This window comes from Fusarium vanettenii (assembly GCF_000151355.1).
Source record: "Fusarium vanettenii 77-13-4 chromosome 6 genomic scaffold NECHAsca_20_chr6_4_0, whole genome shotgun sequence".
Classification (NCBI taxonomy): domain Eukaryota; kingdom Fungi; phylum Ascomycota; class Sordariomycetes; order Hypocreales; family Nectriaceae; genus Fusarium; species Fusarium vanettenii.
In genome coordinates, this window is record NW_003315865.1 from 2405048 (window position 1) to 2424653 (window position 19606).

The following is a 19606-nucleotide window of genomic DNA, read 5'->3' on the forward strand; positions in this document are numbered from 1 at the left end:
ACACGAATTTTGACTGTTGAGCATATAAATTCAGCATAATTAGTTCCATTGGTCCCGTTCATGCCGTTTCTGTGGCTATTAGGTGAAGAGTTATAATCCTCGAATCAACTCTCCTGAAGCAGGGAGCTACCGGTATTTCAACCTGATTCTCGTGGTCACCTAACCTGATTTGCAAAAACTCAATAGTAACTGGCCTCTATCACTGAGGGACATGTTTCTTGTCTTGCGCAGTCCTCAAGGAGGCAGTAAGCTCTCCTTGAATGCCTTCTACAATGGCAATTGATAGGGGCGCATGGCGAATTGATACGTGGGCATGACACGCGACGCGATCAAGCTTCCAACTCAGAGAGCAATCCAAGACGCTGAACCTGTAGTCCTAGTCCTAGTCCTAGCGATCCATTGCGCCCCCGAAAACGATAGCGGCAGAGCCGACAAGCCAGGTTTAGCCCGCCGTTACTCGAGAATAGACCTCTCTCAGCGAGCAGCACTGGAACAAGTATCGGCCAATACTACGGAGTCGGCGACGAAGATACACTCGGAAATCTCTTCGCATCTTATGCACAGCCTTTTTTAAGTGCTCTACGGCTGCATGCAAGACTTCAGTTAACTCATACTAACCTGGTTGTATTCCTAGGTTAGAAATTCAGTCACGCGCTCTGGAAAAGGGTATCCCGCCTGCGGAGGCGGGGATTGTTGAATAAGGAAAGGTTCCGCATCTAGATGAGGGGTTCGCTGGTATCGGAGTGGACTTTACCCCCCTATTGCTCATAAGCATGTACTTAAGCTGATTTTATTACCTTCACTGCCTTACTAGTCAAGGAGGGTAGAACCAGAACAACTGTGCGAGTTTCGATTTATACTCCATTACTACTTCTTTCGACATTGGAAATGGCAGTCAACGTTGCTTTAATTGGAGGGGGTATGTTGAAACGTTCCTGAGCTCAATGTAATTTACACGAAGACTAACGATAAGCATTTAGGTATCTGGGCTAGGGAAGAGCACTTGGTAATCTCGCACTGAGCGCTCCCCCATCCCTGTTCGAGTATATTGTGGAGCTGACTGTGTTGTTTTGTAGCCTGCCATACTAGCATGTCGGGAGTTAGTATTGAAAGCCGTCTATTCTCGATCTAGGAAGTCCGCACACTCTATCGCGGCTGCTGTGGCTCACGATCTCTACATACATACGGACGAAGACAATAACGGGTTCGACAAACTACTCGAAAGGTCTGATGTCCACGCCGTGCTCATTTCGTGAGTATAGTCCCGCTCGTTGTAAATGATGTCTAGAGATGTTAATGATTTATTCCATAGCTTGCCAATAAAAAACCAGGCGGAGTATATCCGCCAAGCACTCATAGCAGGCAAGCACGTTTTGTCTGAAAAGCCCGTCTGCGAGAATGTCAAGGATGCCGTTGATCTCATCGGTTGGTATCGCACTGAGGTGAGGGGCCCATCGTGGTGCGTTGCTGAGAATTGGCGTTTCCTTGAGAGCTACAAGTACGCAGCAAATCAGTTGGAGTCACTTGGAAGAATTCGAGCGTTTCACGGGAAACAGCATTCCCTAGTTCAACCAGATGGAAAGTTTCACCGTAAGCTTGTGTTTCTTGACATTCCTTAGTAGCAGTTAATAACTAACGTACCACAAAGAAACCCAATGGCGAAAAGAACCCACTCACCAAGGCGGATTCTTACTCGACGGAGGTGTCCATTACATGGCTGGTATTCGTCAACTCTTATCCGTTCAGCCTGGTAACCAAGTGAGCCAAGTCACTGCTTTCACAACTATGTTACAAGGCTATCTTCCACCAGTTGATACTGCGCATGCCCTATTTAAAACAGTGTCTGGTGCAGTAGGCACGTTCCAGCTCTCAGTGGGAAGTACTACCGTTGCCGACGAGTGGCTAGTCGAATGTGAGCACGGCTGGATTAGGATCAATGGTCACGGAGGCGGCTCTGAGGTTACAGTATCAAAGCATGGCGAAGTGTTTCAGAAGACTATCCCAAACGAAAGAACAGGAGTACCTCCAGAAATTCGCGCTTGGGGGCAGGCACTTGTCCAGGGCAAAGTTCTCAAGGAACAGGAGCCTGAAGCTGCTCTCGCTGATCTGGAACTGGTAAGTCATAAAGCATGAAAGAAGAGAGAACCCTACTAACGATGTGAAGCTTGAATTGGTATTAAAAAGTGGTGATAGCGAAGGAGCAACATTGGCTTGCACCCATCAGGACGTCTAGTATAGCTCTCTAATTAGCGCATAATCACGTCTGTGCTCTTAAGAATGACATTGAACCAAGAGAGTGTTTGTTCCAATATCCGATAGAGTATGCACGGCCATCTGGAGAAATGTATGATATCATCGCGATTACTATCTCGATAAGTCATTCCTAGCTGGCTACCGTAGGTTCTTACCCTTGACGGGAACTCTAGTTTCGCCTAGATGTCGTACCTCGATGCACTCTCTCAAATTCCGCAAACGCAAACTAGCGTAGGGGATGGAAAACTATTCAAATACACCACAGCTGGTAGGAGAACATCTGGATTCGAGAAGTAGCCGTAGTCTGCATAAAAAGGTCTGTAACACTGTGGTTTCTCTCGACCAGGAATGTGAAGACTTCTGTAAGCATACAATTTAGGCGAGGACCTAAGTACCTCGTATTCTATTTCATCAGATTGCTCTAAGCCTGTTAAGTGAAAGCCCTAGCTCACCGCGTTTATTCCACATTGGGATAACTCCCTTCGCGGTCCTTCTTCTTTTGGAAGTCCCGCCGTAGCATACTGCTGGACAAGCTTAACATGGATCGCTGACTTAGTGAAGATGAGAACTCCGCACGAATTCCCATTTCCGACCCCCAGATTTTCCCTAGATGTCTCCAATATCTGTCCCAGAATTCCTCTCGATTTAGCCCCAAAATTTCCCCTCTCGGTTCCCTAGTCACCTTGTTCAGATTTCTGAGACAACCGCCAATTTCTTTCAAGATGGGGTTCCTCGGCAGTTTCAGATTTGATTAGAAAGCCCATACGCGGGCTATTATTTATTGTTCTATTGCTGCTATTGGCGCTCTTTTTTATTGCTATGATAACACCTACTATCTCCTGAGTGCGCGAAGCTCTCCGAAGATGTCATGATGAGGGGTCTAGTCCAATCAGAAGGCGTCAAATAAAGGATACTTACTTCCTCTGCTAAATTAGGTGGTGATAGAAGTCCCAACAATTTTGGTCCTTACAAATCGCAACCTTGCAAACACGACAGCCATGAGAGGTCTGACTCCATCCATTGGGCCTCTTCTTATTGCCACTGCTCTCCGTAAGAGGGCTCCAAGCCTCACTTTTTGCTCTCAGGCGTCCCTGCCGACAGCCCTGACAGGCCAGGCAGTCTGATTGACATGTCGGTCGACATGATTGATCTCTCGGTTAATGTGTTCCCTCTGTAATTTGTGGTTTTATAGATCACGCTCGTCTCCTGGTCGATATCGCTGCCTCGCCTAACTGTCATGACCGTAGGCGTTGAATAATTCGTTCTAAATGTACTCTCGCTATTCTCTCTGATTGGTATATCTCATCCAATTTGGCTGCGGTCCAGGCGTTTGGAAACTCCTACATATCAATCCAAGTGCGGAAAGGCGAACGTGGCGCGTGTTGGACAAGATTATTTGTCTCTATATCGCGACCTCCTCAAGGCAGAAGAAGAACAGCAGTCACCCGAGCTACGGACAAGGAAATTTGGAAGAGAAAGGCAAGATACTTGTGTCGCTATAGCGATACAGCGATACGAGACTATCTACCCGCGTGATATCAATCGACTACCACCGTGGCAGACATCTCGGTGTTCAAGGCGCAACATCCACGTGGGCGGCCGTTCCTTTTCCCTGCTCGAAGCTACCAGCGCTCTTCTCCAAGTCCTCAGACGTGTGGGAAGAGTTGAATACGTGGGTTCGCCACTCACGCACCGGAATACTTTCGGTGAAGAAGAGCGAAATCTCGAGGTTGGTTCGTCCCGTGGTCTCTCCGACGCAGAACCAAGTCCAGATGAGGGCGATGCCAGTCGTTCCAGCGTACACAAAGCCGACCATGGGGCCGAGACCACCATCGTAGTACATGTAGGGCGCCGTGAAGGAGACGAGCCAGGTCGCAAAATAAAAGACGACGATGGACGTGGACATGATCTTGCTCTGGTTGATGCCAACCGCCATCTCTCGTGCAACGGTATAAGCCAAGGGCCCAGGTCCAAAGTTGAATCCTAACAGCAGGTCAGCGAAAGCTACTCGTGTTAAAATCTAGGAAGCGCGCCTTACCGACAACAAACATGTACGAGAAGACGACAATAACATATTGAGAGGCCGTCGTCAGAGTCTTTTGCGTTCCAATGCCTCCAATCACGATGAATGCCACAAGCATCATGAAGTTCGTCACCAACAGATTAGTTCGTCGTCGGATCTTGTTTCCAGTGATGACGGATGCTCCCACCGCAAAGATCTGCAGGATATTGGTGATCAGCTGAATAAGGAACGGATCCTTGATGCCAATCTCTTGAGCAAAGACAACACCGTAGACGTAGAAGAACAGCACACCACAGATTTGCTGACTGAACAGGGCGCCGGCTGAGTAAATGACCTTGCGTCGCTCAATGGGATCCATGACAAGCGACTTCCAGGACGACTCTTCAGTATGCTGTTCTTCAACACGCTCCGTCTCTTCCAGCGTCTGCATATCATTCGTCGGGTCATACTCGGTCTGGCTTCGGTTGATCTTTCGAAGGGCGTTTTCGGCTTCGCTCCGTCGGCCCTTAAAGAGGTACCAGACAGGACTTTCTGGGATGAAAGGAAGACCGGCGAACATCATCAGCGGGAGGATAATAAGACCACCCATGGGAAGTTTGTAGGAGAGCGAGCTCTTGATGTTTTCGCTGCCCTGTGTAATGGCTGAGGCAATGAGTTGCGACCAGGACTGGAGGACTAGAACAGTTGTTAGATATTATTCCATGCGAAGACCAAAGCTACTCACATTGGAACATCATCAAGGTCGGTCCACGAATCGCCGTGGGTGCGATTTCTCCCATGTAAAGAAGCGTCGTAACAGTGAACTGGCCAACGCCGAGGCCAATTAAGATCCTCCCAACCACAATCACAGATTCATGGTTCGTGTCGGCAACCTGCGCAATACCACCGAAAAGGATGAAGAACGAGGCGACCCAAAACACGGCCTTTCGTCCCCAACGATCATTGATGGGCGAGGCAAGGATTGCACCAAAAAGGTCCCCGATGTAGATGGACGAAGCCGTGAGCGATTGGAACGACGAAGGCAGCGCCTTGTTACCGTTCTCGTCGTAGTGTGTACCGTAGTCGTTCTTGAACTCTTGCATCGCAAGAACGCCATTGTAGTAGGTGTTGTCATAACCGTAGCAGAGCGCGCCGATAGCGGCAATGGAACAGTAGATGAGAGCCCACTTGTGGGATTTCCAGTCGAACTTGAACGCGTCAAAGAATCCCATCTTGAAGACGGTTGCGATTTGAAGAATAAGGGAATGCAACAAGACTGCAGGGGGCGAGATATGATACAGAGAGAAGAATCTGGGGAAGTCTGGGGAATCTTTCTGGGGAAGCTCACGTAAATATCCATACTTATTGCTAATCACAGATTCACAGTGGACCGGCTTGAGTCTCGTAGGTTGTCTGGAAACGGAAAGCCCGTCGGGCGGAAATTGTCCAAAGGGGGATAAGAATGCGGAGGAAGCTGGGGATCCCGTGGGGTGCTTTAGCGGGCATCCATGAGGCATGAGCTATGACGTTGTCTGGTCTAGGCCAACTTAGTCTTGGTCGGAAACCCGACTAAGAGTGTTTAGCAGTTGTGGAGTTGTGGAGTTGTCCGTCCAACCGTCCAACCGTCCAACTGTCATGCTTTTTGATGGTCTCGAAGTATCGACATATCTCTTTGGTTTCTCTATTGACTAGCGCCCTCAAGGATCTTGTTGATGCAAAGACATACCTAGAATTCCTCCGTCCACTGTGCATATTCAACGCACTTTCATGGGCCCGATGGCACGAAGGTAGCGCTTCTGGTTTCATCTCCCTTGGGTTTCTTCTTCCCTTCCGGATACTTTTCCATCATCATCTTGAACAGCTTCAAATCCTCCAAAGCATCCTTGGCGGTGGTTTTGATCTCCTTACCACTCACCACACACTCGTACCAGTCTCTGAGCTCGGCCGTGTAGGCATCTTCATACGATGTCTGCAGGGTTCGATGACACTTTTCCCCGTGTTCATTGAGCTCGTCAATCTCAACAGTAATACCAAGTCCCTTGACAAAGGGTGTGTCGTAACGAATTGAAACGCTCTTCGTCTCCCCAAAGACAGCAACCTGCGAGTCAAAGCGCGGCACCTGATCAATACCCGTCTCATACAGGCAGGTGAATCGATCCTGAGCGTCTGTTCGATTCTTGTATTCAAACATGGCTGTATACCATCGAGCATTATCAGTGGAAGCTAGGACTCGCTCTGGCAGCCCACCAAGTACTTCTCTCATCAAACTAAGGCCATGGCTTCCCAGGTTGGCAAGAAGGCAACAGTAGTCCATCTGCTCTGGGCTGAGATCCCCAAACGGCGTTCCCCACGCCTGTTCAAGCAACGCCGACAGCCGCGCGGATCGGTCTTGCGAAGCCTCGAGGGGGATGTCATCGTGGTACTTCTTGGGTTCAGTGCCTGACTGCCCTATAAAGTAGGCATTGGGGCCAATTATGTCTCGGACACGGGCGTACTTGATGCTGCCAATGGACGCAACCTCGCGCTTGAACGCTTGCAGGCTAGGCGCATAACGTCGCATGTAGCCAACAAAGACACGTGCTCCATTTGGCGCTGACCCTTCCGTCTCAATGATCTCTTGCGCCGCCTGTAAGCTCAGAGTGATTGGCTTTTCGACCATGACATGCTTGCCGGCTCGAAGGGCGGCGATAGTGTAGGGCGCGTGGTACTCGTCCGAAGTCAAGACTACCACCACATCTATGCTAGCATCATCGAAGATTTCAGCGGGTTTGGTCGTGGCACGAGGGACTCCAAATTTGGTGGCACAGTGATTGGCTGTCTTTTGCGAGACGTCACAAACGGTGACAACCTTGTACAAGTCCGACAAGAACAAGAAGGTCGGAAGGTGGACGATCTGAGCGACGTCGCCACCACCGATGATGCCGACGTGGAGAACTTTGGGTGACATGGTGAACAGCTTGTTTGAGTCGAGGACGACAAAGACTAGACAAAGATGCTCTGATAGGATCCTTCTACTGGACAAATTTCAGCCCTTAAGCTCCAGTACCAGTATGCCAGTTTTTATCCTTACGGCACGGGGAAGCGGAATTTCCTGCTATGGAAAGTCCCCGTCTCAACTTTTGGGCTGTTTGGTCCGGGGCATGGAGGTGCGGGGGGGCCTGGAGGTTGGCCCGAAGCCGCTTTCACGGACCTTCCCTTTTTGACCTACGGCTAAGAAGCTACTTCCCAGTTCTACCTGGGGCGAGGGAATTATCAGGTGTGGTGTGGCGGCGATTGTATCTGCGCGAGCACCGAAACCAAAGCCTGGGAGGATATTATTCTGCTTGGAGGCTAGATGCTGGGGCAAGGTGTTTAATGGGCGCAAGATGATTCGACAGAAGAGAAGGTATGACCAAACTTCCGATGGACTCGGGTTAATGACCCTGAACATGGATGAGAAACGATTCGTGGTGGAATCTTTCAACAAAGAGAACCAAGAACGGAAGCAGAGCATTAGAGGACCAAGGGGCACTGGAGGATCAAACATGGCAGCTCTCACAAGCTACCAATTGCTCGCCGGAATTCCGTAATAAGCGCAGTACCCAAAGGCTTTACCAATTACCCTAGAAAGCGGCTACAGGGCCAAGAGAGCCTGGGCTTAAGAAGATTAGGCCGTGAGGAGGAAACTAAACCTTCCTCTAGGAGTAGGATGTTTGAATGCCCCATCTCCCACAGTGAGGGGGTTCAAAATATTAAGACCCCACCCACCAAAAAGGGGGGCTGGACTGCATGTACAACTAATCCCCATTGTATTAACAACGATAACTAATCAAACAGCTTCAAATTTCTCAGCGACTGTCGTCCAAGCTATTATGCTCCTGATCTGTGCACGGCCTCGGCCTTATATGCCGAACTGGTTCTTCCTTCGGAAAGCAAGTCGGACACGATGGATCTTGAGCCCTCTGAAGCTGCACTAGGGGCCGTTTCGCCTCCTCAGATAGAGGATAGTACGCTAAGGCCCGCAGGCGGCCAGAGAAATGTGTTTGCAGCCTCCCGACCCCCAAGTCATGGAAAAATTCGAAAACCGTTTGCTTGTTGACATTAGGCTCGACGTTTTCAGTAACAGTGATCCAAGATGAGTTCAAGTCCTTTGGGTCAACTTCTATAAGCACCGCATTGCTAGTGTAGAATCTCTCTCGACCCTGAATTTTGGTAGAGGCAGCAGAAAGTGGTTGAAGCCTGTAGTCAACGAACCAAAATCTTCTCTTTGCACGGTCGTGAAAAACATCAACCATGTCATACAGTGACATTGACAGGCCTAGGTCCTTTCGGCAGTAGTGGGCCTGTTTGCCGGAAACCTCATCCATCATCCTTGGATCAAATTCAACGGCAATATCGTGGCCAATGAAGCTCGCTCTCGGCCCATCGTCGTCATAACGGGGAAAGTCGACCAGAGGAGTGCGATCCTCAGCACAAAGATCCCTAACATAAAGTTGGAACCAGCTCACTGAGTCCATATCTCTGGGGTCGAGAAAGATGAGGTCTTGGCCGTAGTCAACGGTGATATACTTGACGAGTCCAGTGTCGTCAACATATGACGTCGAATGACTGACATTGTCCTCGCCAAAATATCGACCCAGTGTAGTTGAGCGACCCGAACTTTGACTGCGTTCGGGAACTACCCACCACTCGTTCTTGTTAAAGCGTCGTTCCATCGCAGCGCGAGATGCAGTACATGCCGTCCAAAGCCCGCCGTCCAGCTCGTACACGGAGTCATTAGGGCCGCCATATGGATCATCGAGAGGAACAGAAATTGAGAACCCTCCAACTAACCGGCCGTAACGGTTAATGTTAAGAGGTTTTGAGACATACGGATATCGTGAACTGGCCCGTCCGATGTCGTGGCCGGAGAAGATGAATCTCTGCACCCCACGTCGGTCTGGGATTGGTCGGACAGCAGCGTCCCAGATGAGTGCTTGGATCTCTTGAGGGAAAAGAGGGAAAAGAGGGAACTCGGAGTCCATCTCTGGATGATCTGGTTATGCAGTGGCTTGTTTAGTTGAAGATGGGAGAAAAACGCTGTCATGTGCTGATGTGAGAGTATTACATTATCAGAGAGTCACGTGCGCTAACTATTACACGATATTGACCGGATGCAGGCCCCGCCTTGTGGGTTGCGTGGGACTTGTGATTTTAAGTATAGAGTAGGGCGAAATGCATTATAGACAACCACGAGGAAGATGACAGAAGCATATTGCTGTACTGAGAAACATGACTGTGCCATACGATTGAATCGCATCACGAATACGAAACGCATACAAGCCATGGATCTTTAAACTACACGAAAATGTAACGGCCGGCCTTATAGCATTCTCCAACGCCTTGGAGCAGAATCGCCATCAAAACTTCCAACGTGAGCCTTGACCTTCGCAGCAACGCTTTGATCGTCAATTCCAAATCTGGAAAAGTTACATCTTCCAGCCCCAGAGTATCCAAAAGAATTCATCCCAATAGAAGCCGTGCAGATGCGTGCCCAGAATCCAGGGACATATGCCTCGACAGAGATAATATGTCGGGCGTCAGAGAGAACTGACTCCTGGTAATCTTTGCTTTGAGCTTCGAAGAGACGCAAACAAGGCATGCTTACAACCCTCGTACCAATTCCTTGTTCTGCTAGTTTAGCAGCGGCACCAACAGCAAACTGTAGCTCGGAGCCACAAGATACGAGAGTCACAACTGGCTTGGGGTGGTCCACGATAACGTAACCTCCTTTGGATTCTTTCGTGCGGCTTGTATTTGGTATTGTGATTTCAGGTGGATCTCTGGCAAGGGATATGATGACTGGTTGCCCTTGGACCTCCAGGGCTGAAGACCACGCACCGATGATCTCCTCGCCGTCTGCAGGGCGTATATAGAGCAGGTTGGGCATGGCACGATATAGGGAGTCAACCTCTACTGGCTGATGGGTCGGCCCATTCTGCCCCTCTCCAATAGAGTCATGCGTGGCAACATGAATGACTTTGAGAGAGCTCAGCGCCCCCATTCTTACTCCAGGAGCGGCGTAAAGATAGAACATGAAGAAGGTTGCGGTAACGGGAATGATAGCGTTGGGAGAGTAGGCAGCTAGGCCATTCGAAATTGCGGCCATGGCGTGCTCACGGATCCCATAGCGGATGACTCGGCCCTCACGCCTTGATCCATCAAAGATTCGGTGCGAGTGGTCACCCATCTGATTGGAATTCCATAAATCAGAGCCCCCGGCAATAATGTTAGGGACGTGGTCCATTAATTTCTGAAAAATGACTCCATTGAGAGAGCGTGTAGCAGCAGGCTCCTGGGGGAACTGTATGCGTGAGAGCACGTCGCCGTAGTTCACCTCGCCCGCGATTCGGGCACGAAGAAGCGTTCCTTCTCTGGGGAAGTCTTGACAATAACGGTCGAGCGTGTCAAGCCAGAGATCCTGGTCACAATTGCCTTGATCTGCCCGCTCGTTGAAATATGCTCTGCACTCCTTGGAGACGCGGTGTGAGGCCTGGTCACTAGTCTCGGCGTATAAGGCAGCGTCTGCCTCACTGTAGGTTCCGTGATGAGACTTGGCTGTCCCAGCGGTCGTTGTGCCGTAGCCGATTGTTGACCTGATATTGATGAATGTCGGCATGTGCTTTGTTGCTTTGCCGAGGTTGAGAGCGTTGACGATGCTCTCAACCGAGTTGTCGCCATCAAAGACGTCGATCACGTTCCAACCCATAGACCTCATCTTTGAGTTGGTATCCTCCGATACGATCTACTCTAGGGGTCCATCGCATGTGACCTGGTTATTGTCATAGCACAAGACAAGATTGTCCAGCTTTAGATGACCCGCAATTGCCACGGCCTCCATGGCCACGCCCTCTTGGAGACACCCATCACCAGTTGAGCAGTATACTCGGGATTGTATCATGTCGTATCCTGGCTTGTTGAATGTCGCTGCCAGATGCTTGGATGCGATGGCCAGACCAACGGCGTTGGCAATTCCTTGTCCAAGAGGGCCCGTCGTTACTTCAACGCCAGGTACCTCGATTTCCGGGTGCCCGTGACAGATGGTAGATTTCCATGTACCTGTCTTGTGGTCGAAGGCCTTTGGATCTGCGTACATCTTGAGCTCGTCAAGGGTCATGTGTGGGTACCCTGCGACATGGAGCATGACGTATAAGAAGATTGCTGCGTGTCCGTTTGATAGAACGAACCTATCTCGATCGAACCATGCGGGATTCTTCGTGCTGAACCGAAGCGTGTGACGCCAAAGGGCGACGCCCAGCGGCGCCATGCCAATTGCTGAGCCACCGTGACCGCCTCCGTTTTGTCGACAGCAGTCAATGACCAGCTTCCTGATGTCGCGAACAGCGATATCGTCGGCCGTAAGCTTTCTGGAATTGGCCGGTACCATGTTTGTCGCAGTCATCATGATTTGATAAGAAAGATACGAAGCGTTTGAGTGCTCTCCAGTGTTAAACCTGCGTCAATGTTTGCTTGATATTGTGGTGCCCTTTATGGGGGGAGAGGGTGCGACCGAGCAATGCAATACTTACAGCGCAACCTTGTTCCTGGCTAAATGGGTACGGTATGGAACTGATGGCGATGGGGTGGTTGATGCAAGCCATACAGCCTTTATGTTTTGCAGACTGCCCGCAGCCTCGACCGCAAAAGCAAGTTGAAGGATGCAGGCTTTATGCAGATAATGCAACTCAGTCTCCAAGTGGTCAGTATCTAGCCTCCTGGAGCACTTTCACATTCATAGCAGCTATAACTGACTTAACTTGTTTCTGAACCTCATCTTTCACCACGATGCCATTGGCAGATGCTACGGAAATTGTATTGCAATCACCGTTACTCAACAGCATCGACGGGCATTGGGTCTTGCGCTACGAAACCACCAATAATCCGACTCTCTCTACGACATGACTTCCCATCAAGAGCTAAGGTTAATCATCATTAGCTGCGGTATTACAGGCATTGCCCTCGCAGCCGGTCTCAGAACACGACTTAACTATCAAAACTTCACCATCTACGAAAGAGAGGTCGCGTTGGGGGGTACCTGGCACCTAAACACTTATCCAGGTGTAGGATGCGATGTCGACTCGCATCTCTATTCCTTCTCTTTTAACCCAAACCCGGACTGGTCCAAGAGGTTCGCCGAGCAAGGTGAAATCCTACAATACCTCAATGACACCGTGGACAAGTTCGGTATTCGGCCCCACGTGCGTCTCCAGATGAAGGTAGACTCGGCTGAATGGATTGAGGAACGCTCGGTATGGCGTGTGAATCTCGTCGACTTGGCAACGGGCCACAAATTCTTTAGAGAGGCCGAGATGCTCGTGTCTTGCGTGGGCACTATATCCGTACCAAAAGACTACACCATCTCAGGCCACGACAACTTCAAAGGCCAGATATGGCATTCGGCACGATGGAATCATGAATTTGATATGGCGGGCAAAACTGTCGCGGTCGTTGGCAACGGGTGCTCGGGGGCCCAGCTCATGCCCTACGTCGTCAAGACAGCCACACACGTCGTCCAATTTCAACGGTCAGCACAGTGGATTAATGAACGGCCAAACCGCAAATTTACACCCTTTGAGAAGTGGTGCTTCCGCTATCTTCCTCTTTACCACAGACTGTACCGCTTTTACCTGTGGAAGACAACCGACAGTCTCCACGATTTGTACCTTGGCAACAGTCCCACCGCAGCTCGCAAACGGGCCGTTCAGACCAGGGAGGCTGAAACGTATATGCGCCGAGTTGCTCCAGCCAAGTTTCATGATCTCCTCATCCCCGACTTTCCACTGGGCTGCAAACGCCGCATCTTCGATCCCGACTATCTCGAGTGCTTGCATGGCCCAAATGTTGAGCTCACGGATGAACCTATCGTCGAATTCACGGAAACGGGCCTCCAAACCACCAAGAGGCACCTAGGGTTCGACGCGGTAATCCTCAGTACAGGTTTCAAGATGGAGATCAAAGGCAGGAGTGGACAAACGATCAATGAACACTGGAAGGAAACTCGTGGTGCTCAGGCTTATCGCGCGACTTTCGTCTCGGGGTTTCCAAATTTCGGGATTGTATTCGGACCCAACGCATTTCCTGCGCACAACTCATGTATCTTCTCCAACGAGACGCAGGCTGAATATATCATCAAGAGGCTCGTGGCCCCGATCGTCAAGCATCACTCTGATGTAATTGATGTTAAGGAGGCCGCCGAGACAAGGGACGCTAGCTTTGTGCAAGAGAAGCTCAAGGGCATGGTCTGGAGCTCTGGCTGTGCTAACTGGAATCTTGACGCCGCAGGGCGTAACACGACCAACTATCATGACCCGACATGGAAGTTCTGGTGGCAGCTCTATTGGCCCATTTGGAAGGATTTCAATATCTACGGTGGAAGCGGAAGTCTTCCTATGAGTCCATTCTCGAAATTGGCTCTCTGGGGTGTCATGACTGGAGGCTTGGTCTCTTCCCTCGTACTGGGCTTGAGTGCAAGCTTTCTCGCCAAGTAGATACGGAGCTGTTGGTTACATGTAGTAGTCTAGCTTGAGCAGCATGTATCTTTAGGGTATGGAAATAGAGATTGCTAGTCGTATTGACCTGTGTTGTATTGTATTAAATGTGTCGATGTGATTAATCTATGGTCATCGATCCGGCTACATTGACGCATTGCAGCGTACATGGTGAAGTGATTATCGCTACTCGATGCCAAACCAATTCAATTTCGATAGGCTATAGGACGGGTATAGCCAGCGGCCATGAAAGCCGTAAGGAAGCGCAGCCCAGATTTCGGGGAGAAAGTAGGCAAACATGACATGAAGCATATAGCCTAGGTAGCAGCCTTGAAGGCATTAAATTAATTTAGCGTGATATTTTACTGACAGTCAGATGCCCGGGCATAAAATGACCACAACAGGGCCTTTAAGGTATGATGACGGGTGGCATGCTCTCGCGTTCACCTGCCGAGTTCATAAGCTTCCTGCTTCCATACCCGTACCCGTTCCCAAGCGACAATCAGGCTATCGATTACTCAACCCACACGCTTCAACATGTCGAACAACCCGAACATCAGCACCCACAATGCGGTTGTATTACACGGCGCTCAACAGTTGGTCGTCGAGCGTGTCGAAACGGTGGCCCCAGGACCTGACGAGGTCCAGATTGCACCAAGAACGACAGGTATCTGCGGAACAGATCAGCACTACTATCAGAATGGGCGAAATAGTATTTACGAAGTCACGGAGCCTCTTATTCTGGGACACGAAGCTGCAGGAGAAGTGGTAGCCGTTGGTTCCCAGGTAACAAACATCCGTGTTGGGGATCGCGTCACGTTGTAGCCTCAGCAGGCGTGTCTGTGCTGCGAACATTGCCTCGACGGCAGGTATAATCTCTGCAGTCGGATGCGATTCAACGGATCTGCAAGCGCGAAGCCTCCAGCACAAGGGTCCCTTCAAGAACGCCTTAATCACCTTGCTCGATTGGTCTACAAGCTCTCGGATGGCGTGTCATATGAAGAGGCGGCTTTGATTGAGCCTCTATCGGTAGCAATCCACTCAGTTCGCAAGGCGAGAATACACGCTGGACACTCGGTTCTGGTCCTTGGAGCCGGTACAGTTGGTCTGCTCTGTGCTGCTATGGCTAAAGCGTCGGGAGCAGCGTCAGTAGCCATGGTTGATATCGATGAGGCCAGGCTTGAGTTTGCCAAGGACCAGAACCTTGCCGATGTAACCTACGCAGGCCTTCCGGGGGGCGAGGGACAGACAGGATTGAAAGTGGATGCAGCTTTTGAATGCACCGGCGTCGAAGCATGCCTGAATGCCTGTATAGGAGCCACCACGGCCGGAGGAAGGGTGGTGATTGTCGGGCTTGGTAGACCGATGCAGACGCTCAATCTGGGGTTGGCGGTCGTCAGGGAAGTGGAACTACTTGGGGTCTGGAGATACGCCAACACCTTTCCCACAGCCATCAACCTGCTGGCTGCCGGCCGACTCGACCTCAAGTCTCTCATCACGCACAGGTTCGATTTACTGGACGCCGAGAAAGGTCTGCAGCTAGTTCTAGGTAAGCCTTCGGACCTGATAAAATGTATTATTACTTCCGAGGTGTAGAGAGAGTACGTACTTAGAATTCAGACCACGCTTCCCCTCAGGTTGCCGGAAGATGGATTCCATCGGGGGTGATTTCCGTGTCGCGGAAGTGTGATGCCGCGCCAACGTTATTTGGTCGGTCAGGTGTTTCCAGGGGTTGGCCAGCTTGATTCATAAGCATGGGGGCTCCAACCAAGCCAGGCGGCGCTACGCTACCAATGAAGAAGACAGTACGTAGCCAGAAGAGAACCAATCGTTTCCCGTCTAGGTTCCGTGTCGCTCGAAAAGCCTCTGCATCCAACTGTCTGTCTGTCTACCTGTTTTTTACCTGATGCCTCTCGTCTGCGCATGGTGTCACCTAGTACATACTTGCACTTGTCGCTGTCGAGGTTTCTTGAGGTCGAGAATAGCATTGCCACTCAAACCTGATGACGCTCACCACACTGGACTGGGGCAGGGGGTTAATTATTGGGTTGCCCCCTCAGTGAACCACGACACAGCAATCCATGGATGCCTGCCTAGACCATTCCATCTTGACTCAACTAGCGTGATCCCCATGTGAGGGCGGCCCGTGTGCATGTGGGGAAGCGGGGAGAAGGTTCTTCAACTCTTACCCCCTGAGACATCTCCCACTAGGCCCAGTCTTCCCAGTGTTGCCTGATTAAACACCCAAAAGATGCACAGATTTTGGTACTGAAATGATAATGGTACGTTACAAAAGATGCAATCGTCCTACTCACACTGGCAGTCAGGCGATGGGTCAGGGGATCGCTACTAAACTATGGAATACTCTTGACTCTCCGCAGTTTTAGGTCAGCCTACCCTAGAGGCCTCGGACTCACCAAGGACAGGGGTCTCCTAACCACAACTCAGAGCACAGGACGGAGTACCTACTCGCCCGAGTCTGAACAGCTGAAACAGCACGAGCGTGTAGACCTAACAGATTAAACCACTTTTGGTCCATTCTGAGCATTATTTTCGGAACTAGATATAGTATAGTTTAAGGTTAAGAAGATAGCTTAAGCCCCAGCCTTCAAATACATGCATTGAGGTTCCGTCAACATGTTAATTCTTGCCCTTAGTGCTCTCGTAGTGATAAGTTTCGGCATGCTCTGTACCCTGAGCTTTGGCCTCTACTGCCTTATGCACTTCCATCTGAGCCAGCTGCGTAGCCTCCTTCTAGGTCATATCTTTCCCACCCTCGTACTTGATTTGAAAGAGATGGTTGACCTGCTCGAGTGATAATTTCGCCCTCTCTACGTAGAAGAACCACGCGATTGGGACGAAGATAAAATTAAAAATACTATATATTAGATAGTATTTCTACCTAATTATATCAATCGCCATAGGGGTTACCATAACTACCAGGGAGACGTATGTCTAGTTGACTGTAGTGGCAATAGATGTACCGGTGTTACGCATTCGTTGTGCATTGATCTCGGCAGGATATATAAAGGGAATAGAGAGTAAAGACATGCTATAAAAGACGTAATAAAGGAAGATAAAGGTAATGGCCAGAATTGATATGGCCCTATTGCTGTTATCGGTGCTGGGTCTACCATAACGTAGTCCAACTGCCACAAGGGTAAAGCAGACACCACTGCAGCCAACCCCCATGATCATCAGACGTCGACGACCGACTCGATCGATCAGAAAGGCGGCCAAAGCACCCCAAAACATAAGCTGCATAGAGTCGACAACTGAGAGGATAAGGGCTAGCCGTTCCGATATGCCAAAAGACCGGACGAGTACGATAGGTAGATAATAGGCAATGACGTTTACGCCTCCAATCTGCTGAAATACTAACGTGCCGGCGCCAAGCAGGACACGGCGTAATGTCTATTGTTCGCCGTTGCGGAAAATCTCCTTTAATGTCATAGCGTCTTGAACTATAGCCTCGTGGCGAACGGATATTATAAGACGACTAATTTCCTCAACAATAGATGCGTCGGTCTCGGGTTTGGCTGCGAGGTGTGCTAAGATAGTTTGTGCCTCCTTAGTGCGGTCATGCATAACGAGCCATCGGGGTGACTCGGGAGCCACACATATTAGACACATAGTGACTAGGCCGAAGAAGCACTGAAAAGCCAATGGGAAGCGCTAGGAAACGGGGTTGTCCGGGATGTAGGTGAAGCTAAGGTTTATCTAGTTAGTAAGGGCGATTCTAAAGATATTGGTGACCATTTGAAGGATAATTAGCTTGCCGCGGTGTTCGGGCTTAGCCGTCTCAGACTGCCAAATAGGAATAGCGATCGTATTCATGCCATTTCCTACGCCGGCTATAATGCGACCTATAATCATAGGCGCCAAAGAGTACGAAGCAGCTTGCATAATACCGCCGATGATGAGGATGATATAGCCCGCAAGAATTGACCGTCGACGACCAATCTTGTCGCCGATAAAAATAGATAGCAGTGTACCTATAATGCAGCTAATATCGTAGGTGGCTATGATTTGGCCTTGGATAGTTGAGCTTGGGTAGTTGAATATCTCCAGAAAGGGCCGGTTACTCAGAAGACCGCCAAAGACGCCCTAGTCGTATCCAAAAAGGAGAAAACCGCTGCCACAAGCCGCTGTGATATGGTAGCGGAGGGCGTTGCCTTGATTTCCGAAGAATCGAGGCATAGTTTGGATGAGAAATAATAATTCAAAGCCGTGGGTAGGTGTGAAAGGGAGGCTAAGTGAGTATTGTAGATAGGAAGGGGCTTACTAGAAGAAGATCGGCTTTATATAGAGGAGAGTGTAGTCTAAGCTTAAGATACTTGCTCTGGATAGAGAAGTCATTATTGTTAGCCGGAGAGCTGGTATTTCCTGTTTCCCCTTCCCCAGCATTCTCCAACTTCCCCGTGGGGTTCGTTGGCTGCGGAGAATTTGACAGAACCTTGGCCCGGTGACGCTTAACCTCCTAAAGTTAGTATTGGGGATAAGGTCGCTGGGTAGTAAAGTATGCTGTTTGTGTCTGGGGAGGTGTGGAGAACCCCGTGTCTATGAATGTAGTTATTGGTAGAGAAATGGGATAGGGTTGGCTGGGGATCAATGGACCCGTTAGGTTCAGTGCAACAGGCCCCTTACAGCCATCCCATGGCAGGTAGGATCTCCTCCGCGGCTATATGGTTAGATATAGGCTCCATGGTGAATGCTACGTGTATCACTCTAGGCTTTGTGTCCTTGCTCACGGAGATTGCATTTAGCTCAATGTGGATCCAACAGAGCAGATTGTCACATCCATGACACTCATTCAAATGCACCGCGATTCGGCATATTTCCCAGAGGTCAAACGCACCGCGACAAGTCTGGTAGTGTGAAGAGAAACACACAATGATAACGCCAACCAAGCTGAACGTGGGAGTAGTTGGCATTGGCCGTATGGGCCAGTCGCATGCCCTGAACCTGCTTAATAAGACACCTCGTGCCGATTTGCTCTGCGCTTGTTCGCCAGCAGAGCAGGATCTCAGATGGGGGAGGGAGCATCTGGCACCCCATGGGGTCAAGTTGTACGCCACCTTTGATGAGACGATTGAGACACCGGGCCTTCAGGCCATTATCATCGCCTCATTGTCTGCCCTGCACGCCGAACAGACAAAGGCAGCGCTCGGCAGGGGCATTCATGTCCTGTGCGAGAAGCCCGTCTGTACTACAGTGAAGGAGGTAAGAGAGATGACCACGGATGATTTGGCGAATAGTCTGACTGATAATCGATTAGCTTGAGTATATTATCTAGTATGCCGAGGCGAATCTTTAAACAAAACTAATAGTTAGATTTGTGAGGCGGTTTAATGAAAGCTACTAGGATGCCCTCGCTAAGATCAAAGGAGGGGGGATTAGAAAGCTACTTATCTACCGGTCGTAATAATATAAGAAGGGAGATACTGGCCCTTTCTTTAAGGGGTACCTTAGGAACTCTGGCGGTATCTTTATCGACTCTATTATCTATGATATCGATCTCGTATTAATGTTCCTCGGAGGCGATAATTATATTCTAAAGTCTGTATTAGCGGTTAGGATAAACGCTATGTATATAGATCTAGGTGATCTTAGAGATGCTGATAATGCTATGGGAATGTGCGAGTTATGGGATGGCTAGTTTGCCTTCTTTTATAACTTATGAATCGCCGCGTATAGATATAATAGTTAGAGCGAAGTATTTGGTATCTCTAGAAAGATATTAGTAAACCTTACGTCGCGAAGAAATCGAGTAGAACTTTATGATAGGGACGGCTTTATTAAGAGCGATCTGATACCGTCGTGGTATAATCGCTATAAAGATGCT

At 49.7% G+C, this 19606-nt stretch overlaps 8 protein-coding genes across 8 annotated transcripts; 4 read left to right on the forward strand and 4 right to left on the reverse strand.

The window, feature by feature from the left end:
* Positions 1-979: 979 nt before the first annotated feature.
* NECHADRAFT_43861 (uncharacterized protein) lies at positions 980-2133 on the forward strand (the record flags this gene model as incomplete). Its single annotated transcript, XM_003044967.1, has 4 exons — positions 980-1006; positions 1077-1252; positions 1313-1590; positions 1649-2133. Coding segments are annotated over 4 exons (966 nt in total), but the record flags the coding sequence as incomplete, so codon positions are not given.
* A 1693-nt stretch (positions 2134-3826) lies between these two features.
* Positions 3827-5487, reverse strand: NECHADRAFT_43345 (uncharacterized protein; the record flags this gene model as incomplete). Its single annotated transcript, XM_003045371.1, has 3 exons — positions 3827-4236; positions 4292-4951; positions 5001-5487. 3 exons carry the CDS (start codon positions 5485-5487, stop codon positions 3827-3829), a joined length of 1557 nt encoding a protein of 518 aa, XP_003045417.1.
* A 533-nt stretch (positions 5488-6020) lies between these two features.
* On the reverse strand, positions 6021-7202 carry NECHADRAFT_94735 (uncharacterized protein; the record flags this gene model as incomplete). Its single annotated transcript, XM_003045372.1, has 2 exons — positions 6021-6051; positions 6094-7202. 2 exons carry the CDS (start codon positions 7200-7202, stop codon positions 6021-6023), a joined length of 1140 nt encoding a protein of 379 aa, XP_003045418.1.
* An 880-nt stretch (positions 7203-8082) lies between these two features.
* Positions 8083-9258, reverse strand: NECHADRAFT_43750 (uncharacterized protein; the record flags this gene model as incomplete). Its single annotated transcript, XM_003045373.1, has 1 exon — positions 8083-9258. One exon carries the CDS (start codon positions 9256-9258, stop codon positions 8083-8085), a length of 1176 nt encoding a protein of 391 aa, XP_003045419.1.
* Positions 9259-9736: 478 nt separating this feature from the next.
* Positions 9737-11660, reverse strand: NECHADRAFT_94736 (uncharacterized protein; the record flags this gene model as incomplete). Its single annotated transcript, XM_003045374.1, has 3 exons — positions 9737-9788; positions 9829-11006; positions 11046-11660. The coding sequence occupies 3 exons, from the start codon at positions 11658-11660 to the stop codon at positions 9737-9739; spliced, it is 1845 nt and encodes a 614-aa protein (XP_003045420.1).
* A 511-nt stretch (positions 11661-12171) lies between these two features.
* NECHADRAFT_43535 (uncharacterized protein) lies at positions 12172-13761 on the forward strand (the record flags this gene model as incomplete). Its single annotated transcript, XM_003044968.1, has 1 exon — positions 12172-13761. The coding sequence occupies one exon, from the start codon at positions 12172-12174 to the stop codon at positions 13759-13761; it is 1590 nt and encodes a 529-aa protein (XP_003045014.1).
* A 391-nt stretch (positions 13762-14152) lies between these two features.
* Positions 14153-15506, forward strand: NECHADRAFT_94738 (uncharacterized protein; the record flags this gene model as incomplete). Its single annotated transcript, XM_003044969.1, has 4 exons — positions 14153-14175; positions 14322-14547; positions 14587-15303; positions 15375-15506. The coding sequence occupies 4 exons, from the start codon at positions 14153-14155 to the stop codon at positions 15504-15506; spliced, it is 1098 nt and encodes a 365-aa protein (XP_003045015.1).
* Positions 15507-18654: 3148 nt separating this feature from the next.
* Positions 18655-19078, forward strand: NECHADRAFT_82155 (uncharacterized protein; the record flags this gene model as incomplete). Its single annotated transcript, XM_003044970.1, has 2 exons — positions 18655-18984; positions 19058-19078. The coding sequence occupies 2 exons, from the start codon at positions 18655-18657 to the stop codon at positions 19076-19078; spliced, it is 351 nt and encodes a 116-aa protein (XP_003045016.1).
* Between the last annotated feature and the right edge of the window lie 528 nt (positions 19079-19606).